This window comes from Mustela nigripes, chromosome 4 (genome assembly GCF_022355385.1).
Source record: "Mustela nigripes isolate SB6536 chromosome 4, MUSNIG.SB6536, whole genome shotgun sequence".
NCBI lineage: Eukaryota > Metazoa > Chordata > Mammalia > Carnivora > Mustelidae > Mustela > Mustela nigripes.
This window is the reverse complement of record NC_081560.1, coordinates 54,800,891-54,807,211: the sequence shown is the minus strand read 5'-3', so window position 1 is coordinate 54,807,211 and position 6,321 is coordinate 54,800,891. Positions and strand designations below refer to the sequence as shown.

Genomic DNA, 6,321 nt, shown 5'->3' with positions numbered 1-6,321 from the left:
AATCAGACCCCTGTAACCATGCATCTGCTTCTGTAAGCTCGCTTCCCACCACCCCAACCCCGCCCTATATAATCTGCTCCCCAACCTAGCCCGGCGTGCTCAGTCTCCGGAAGGCTGATGTGTCCGCAGGCGCCTGTGTAACCAATAAACCTCTTGCAACTTGCATGCAGTGGAGGCTTGGTGTCTGCTTCTTGGGTGCGGATCGAGGGTCTTTCATTTGGAGGTCCCACCGAGATCTCTTGACATCCCACCCAAGACCCCGGCCAATCCCCACCGGGAGGTAAGCTGGCCAGCATCTGTGTCCCTGTTATCTGTGTATCTGTCTCTTTGTTCTTTGTAAGCCTGCTTCCTATCTTTCTATTCTGTATTTGCGCAGGCTGAGAAGGAGTTGACGAACTCGGACTTCTCTCCTGCTGCAACCGAGGGACGCCTCGGGGGTTTCAATTTACTCCAAGGGACGCCTTGGGGTTTCTGAATAAGGCCATTGTCTTGGGCCACCCCTCGGTCAAAAGAGGATCTCGCGTTCCTCCTGACCATCAGTTTTGTCTCTTATGTCCACAGGTCTTTGTCTCTGATGTCAACAGGTTTTTTTCATAGCATTCCATTTAAGGAAATTGTCTGCCCCGTTTGAATCTGAGGAATGTCTGACTGAATGTTTGTGTGGCTCCACCGCCTTTGGCTACGGAGTCTGAGTGGGCTGCACCCTGAGTCTCGCAGAGCGTCATATGGCATAACGGTCATCTACTCCACGGAGTAGCCTGGTCCGGGGTTTATACGGATAGACCTTAGCAAAGACGCTCCTAAGTTCCCGCGAGGGACGCGAGCAGGACAGCACCTGAAAGCACCCCCTCCCCTTGTCATTTTGTTCTAGGAAGGAATATATATATGTATACATCTATATCTATATATATCTAAACCATCATATTAAAGTCATACCTGCCTATAAATAATCCTCTTTTCCTCCCAAAATTGTAGGATAGGGCAAACCATTACCACCCCCTTGAGCCTCACTTTAGGTCACTGGAGAGACGTTCAGATTCGAGCTAACAATCTGTCAGTGGAAATCAAGAAAAGAAAATGGCAAACCCTCTGTACTTCTGAATGGCCCACCTTTAATGTTGGATGGCCCAGAGATGGGACCTTTAATATCACTGTTATATTACAGGTCAAGGAGCGGATCTTCAGCCAAGGACCCCAGGGCCACCCGAACCAAGTCCCTTACATAGTAGTTTGGGAAAGTCTTATTAATGACCCCCCTCCCTGGGTCTCTCCTTTCAATCATCCTAAGCCTAAGCCCATTCCAGACCCCATCCCCCTCCCAACACCCTCTGCTCCCCCTGTTCCCCTATGTCCCGCCGAACCTCCCAAACCCCCTGTTCCCCTATGTCCCGCCGAACCTCTTAAACCCCCTGTTCCCCTATGTCCTGCCCATCCTCCCAAACCCCCTGTCTCTTCCAACCTATATCCAGTTATTGGTGATTCTGTCTCTTCCCGGCGTCCTAAGCCAAAGAGGGTTCTTCCTCCTGATGACTCCCCCTTAATAGACCTCCTAACTGAGGACCCCCCTCCCTATCAGCATCCTCCTCCGCCGGCACAGGCCCCAACTTCCTCAGATTCTGAGGAGGAACCAGATAATCCGCCGGAAGAATGCCACCCCTCACAATCCCCAATAGCTGGTAGACTTAGGGGTCATAAGGAAGCTATAAAGGAGGGATCTTCCAAGCTCCTTCCCTTGCGCCAAGGCGGGGGGGCCGGCAATCAACTCCAATACTGGCCCTTTTCAGCCTTAGACTTATACAAATGGAAGTCCCATAACCCCTCCTTCTCACAGGACCCCATAGCTTTAACCGCTCTGATAGAGTCCATCCTAATCACGCATCAACCCACTTGGGATGATTGCCAACAGCTCTTGCAAACTCTTCTCATTACAGAGGAGAGACAAAAAGTTTACCTAGAAGCCAGAAAAAATGTTCCAGGAGACAATGGAAGACCGACCCAGCTCCCAAACGTGATAGATGCCACTTTTCCCCTGACCCGCCCCGACTGGGATTTCAACACGGCTGAAGGTAGGACCCACCTAAATCTTTATCACCAGTTACTCATAGCAGGCCTCCATAATGTGGGGCGCCGCCCCACCAATTTGGCCCAGGTGAGACAGGTCACTCAAGGCTCAGAAGAATCTCCCACCGCCTTCTTAGAAAGACTCAAAGAGGCTTATCGTAGGTATACCCCCTTTGATCCCGATAGTCATGAACAGAGAGGAAATGTGTCCATGGCCTTCATTTGGCAGTCAGCACCAGATATTAGACATAAGTTACAGCGGTTGGAGAATTTATAAGATTTCTCGTTGCAAGATTTATTAAAAGAAGCAGAAAAAATTTATAGTAAAAGAGAAACCCAGGAGGAAAAGGAAGATAGATTAAGGAAAGAGGCAGAAGAAAAAGAAGACAAATGAGAGCGTAAGCGAAATAAAGAACTTAGTAAAATCTTGGCCGCCGTACTGCAAGGCAATCAAGGATTAGATGCAGTAAAGCCAGGAAGGGAAGGAGACAAAAGAAAGCCTCGGGTAGACCGAGACCAATGTGCCTATTGCAAAGAGAGAGGGTATTGGGTCAAAAGCTGCCCAAAAAGACCCCGTAACCCCAAGGAAGATACCACACAGGCCACAAGATTAATGGCCCTAGATGAGGACTAGGGATGTCAGGGCCAGGAGCCCCCCACAAGCCCAGGATAACTCTAACTGTTGGGGGGCAACCAGTCACCTTTCTGGTAGATACCGGGGCACAACATTCTGTCTTAACCAAAACCCCACGACAATTAAGTGACCGGACGGCATGGGTTCAAGGGGCCACCAGAGGAAAACAATATCACTGGACCAAGGAAAGGAAGGTACATTTGGCGTCTGGTAAAGTTTCTCATTTGTTCCTCCACGTGCCTGACTGTCCCTACCCACTCCTGGGGAGAGATCTATTGACTAAACTAAAAGCCCAGATCCATTTCGAATCAAAGGGACCCACAGTGACAGGCCCCAACGGGACTCCTCTACATATACTTACTTTGCAACTAGAAGAGGAATATAGACTGCATGAGGGAGCCCCCCAACCTAAAGGGGACATAAAATTCTGGCTCTCATCCTACCCAAATACCTGGGCAGAAACCGGAGGAATAGGGTTAAGCCACCCAGCAACCTCCCATTCACATACAATTAAAGGCAACAGCCATCCCTGTCAATGTTAGACAATACCCTATGTCTAATGAGGCCCGCCAAGGCATCAGACCACACATACGGCGGCTACTAAACCAAGGCATTTTGGCCCCATGTCGATCTCCCTGGAATACCCCTCTACTCCCTATCAAGAAACCTGGAACAGATGACTATCAGCCAGTCCAGGACCTGAGGGAGGTCAATAAACGAATAGAAGACATCCACCCTACTGTGCCTAACCCCTGCAACCTACTTAGCACCCTGCCTCCAACCCACTCCTGGTATACTGTTCTAGACCTAAAAGACGCTTTCTTTTGCTTAAAATTAAGTCCTCAGAGTCAACCCATTTTTGCTTTTGAATGGAAGGACCCAGAGTTGGGAATTTCAGGCCAGCTAACTTGGACAAGGCTGCCGCAAGGATTTAAGAACAGCCCTACATTATTCGATGAGGCCCTTCACCAGGACCTGGCTGATTTCCGGGTGAGTCATCCCTCCCTGATCTTACTCCAATATGTCAATGACATCTTATTGGCCACAACAAATGAAAAGGACTGTCGAACAGGTACTGGGGACCTCCTACAAACCCTTGGCCGAATGGGATACAGGGTATCTGCAAAGAAGGCCCAAATTTGCCAGACTAAGGTCACCTACTTGGGTTATGAATTATATAATGGCCAGCGGTGGCTAACGGCCAGCGGTGGCTAACGGCCGCAAGGAAAAAGACTATATCCAGCATTCCAACGCCCCAAACCCCCAGGCAATTGCGGGAATTCCTAGGGACGGCGGGCTTCTGCAGACTATGGATCCCCAGGTTCGCAGAAATAGCGGCTCCCCTGTACCCCTTAACCAAACAGGATGTCCCTTTCGTCTGGACCGAACAACAACAGCAGGCATTTGATCATATTAAACAGGCACTCCTCAAATCCCCAGCGTTAGGCCTGCCGGACATAACTAAACCCTTTGACCTGTTCGTCGATGAAAAACAAGGGTTTGCTAAGGGGGTCCTAACTCAAAGACTAGGGCCTTGGAGACACCCTATCACCTACCTCTCTAAGAAATTAGACCCCGTGGCAGCAGGATGGCCACCATGCCTGAAAATGATAGCAGCCATAGCGGTTGCATTAAGGATGCAACCAAACTAACTTTGGGACAGCCTGTCACAATCCTGGCTCCCCACACAGTGGAATCCTTAATTCGTCAACCTCCAGACCATTGGCTATCTAACGCTCGCCTTACTCATTATCAGTCCCTCCTCCTGGACACAGACAGGATCCAGTTCGGACCTGTGGTGACTCTCAACCCCGCAACTCTCTTACCCACCCCTGGAGAGACCCCTTTACATGACTGTCACCAGATCCTTACAGAAATACATGGGACAAGGCCTGACTTGACTGACCAGCCCATGAGGGATGTAGACCTGACTTGGTACACGGATGGTAGTAGCTACCTGCAGAACGGAGAGCGGAGGGCAGGAGCCGCCATCACAACCGATTCTCAGATTGTATGGGCAAGCGCGTTACCAGGAGGCACTTCAGCCCAACGGGCTGAGCTAATCGCCTTAACTCAGGCTCTCCAGCTGGCAGAAGGTAAGAAACTTAATGTTTACACCGATAGTAGATACGCCTTTGTCACAGCCCATATTCATGGGGAAATGTATAGAAGGAGGGGACTATTAACCTCTGATGGAAAAGAAATCAAAAATAAAACTGAAATATTGGCCCTGCTGAAGGCCTTATTTCTTCCCAAGAAGTTAAGCATCATGCATTGCCCGGGCCATCAAAAAGGAGATAGCCCAGAGGCCAAAGGAAATCGCTTGGCCGATGAAACAGCCCGACGAGCAGCTCTAGGACCCCAACTATTGACTGTGACTATCCTCACTGGGACAGAGGAGAACAGTGAGACCCCCATTTGGAGTTATGAGAAAACAGATTTGGACATCATTCAGAGGTTAGGAGCCAATTACAACGCGGTCCAAAACCGATGGGAATATCAAGGAAAAGCCATAATACCCGTTAAAATGGCAAAGGAACTAATAGAGCAAAGGAACTAATAGATCACCTCCATCGGCTGACTCATCTAAGTGCAAATAAGATGAAATCTTTAATGGACAGAGCCAATTTAGAAAACTATTTCCCCAAACGAAATTTCCTCCTTCGGCAAGCTGCCGCAAATTGCAGAGCATGTGCTCAAGTCAATCCTGGAAGAACTAGTATCGGACCTGGAGTCCGAGTACGCGGTCACCGCCCTGGTACGCACTGGGAAATTGACTTACCGAGATTAAACCCAGCATGTATGGATATAATTATCTCTTAGTTTTTTTAGATACTTTTTCAGGATGGGAAGAGGCCTTTCCCACCAAGAAGGAGACAGCCAACATAGTTGCCAAGAAATTACTGGAAGAAATTTTCCTGAGATATGGAATGCCCAAGGTATTAGGGTCAGACAATGGGCCTGCTTTTGTCTCCCAGGTAAGTCAGTCGGTGGCCAAGCTTTTGGGGATCGATTGGAAATTACATTGTACTTACAGACCCCAAAGTTCAGGACAGGTAGAAAGAATGAATAGAACTATCAAGGAGGCTCTATCTAAATTATTGCTTGAAACTGGCTCTAAAGATTGGGTCCAGCTCCTGCCTCTAGCACTCTATAGAGCCAGAAACACTCCTGGCCCTCATGGTCTAACACCTTTCGAAATCCTCTATGGTGCTCCCCCTCCAGTTGTCACATTCTTTGAGACAGATATCTCTACCCATTCCCCTTCCCCCTCTATACAGGCCCACCTGCAAGCCTTGCAGCTGGTCCAACAAGAAGTGTGGAAGCCTCTAGCAGCTGCCTATCAGGAAGAACTTAACATCCCGTCGAAGCCTCATCCTTACAAAATCGGCGATACTGTCTGGGTCCGCAGGCATTGAGCCACAAACCTTGAACCCCTCTGGAAAGGACCTCATACGGTGCTCCTAACAACGCCCACGGCGCTAAAAGTTGACGGGATCGCAGCCTGGATCCATGCATCCCATGTAAAAGCGGCACACCCAGACGGGCAGACCAAACATCCTCAGAACTCGGAATGGACCGTCAGACGCTCCCCAAACCCACTAAAGATAAGACTTGTTCGCCAT

At 49.3% G+C, this 6,321-nt stretch overlaps 1 protein-coding gene across 1 annotated transcript in view; it reads left to right on the top strand.

The window, feature by feature from the left end:
• LOC132016300 (uncharacterized) overlaps positions 1-6,321 on the top strand; it is a 32,900-nt gene that overhangs the window by 17,958 nt on the left and 8,621 nt on the right. Inside the window, 7 exon segments of the mRNA XM_059397527.1 lie at positions 976-2,714; positions 2,717-3,174; positions 3,176-3,886; positions 3,889-4,321; positions 4,324-5,216; positions 5,249-5,471; positions 5,474-6,283. Coding sequence (XP_059253510.1) covers positions 976-2,714; positions 2,717-3,174; positions 3,176-3,886; positions 3,889-4,321; positions 4,324-5,216; positions 5,249-5,471; positions 5,474-6,283 — 5,267 coding nt within the window.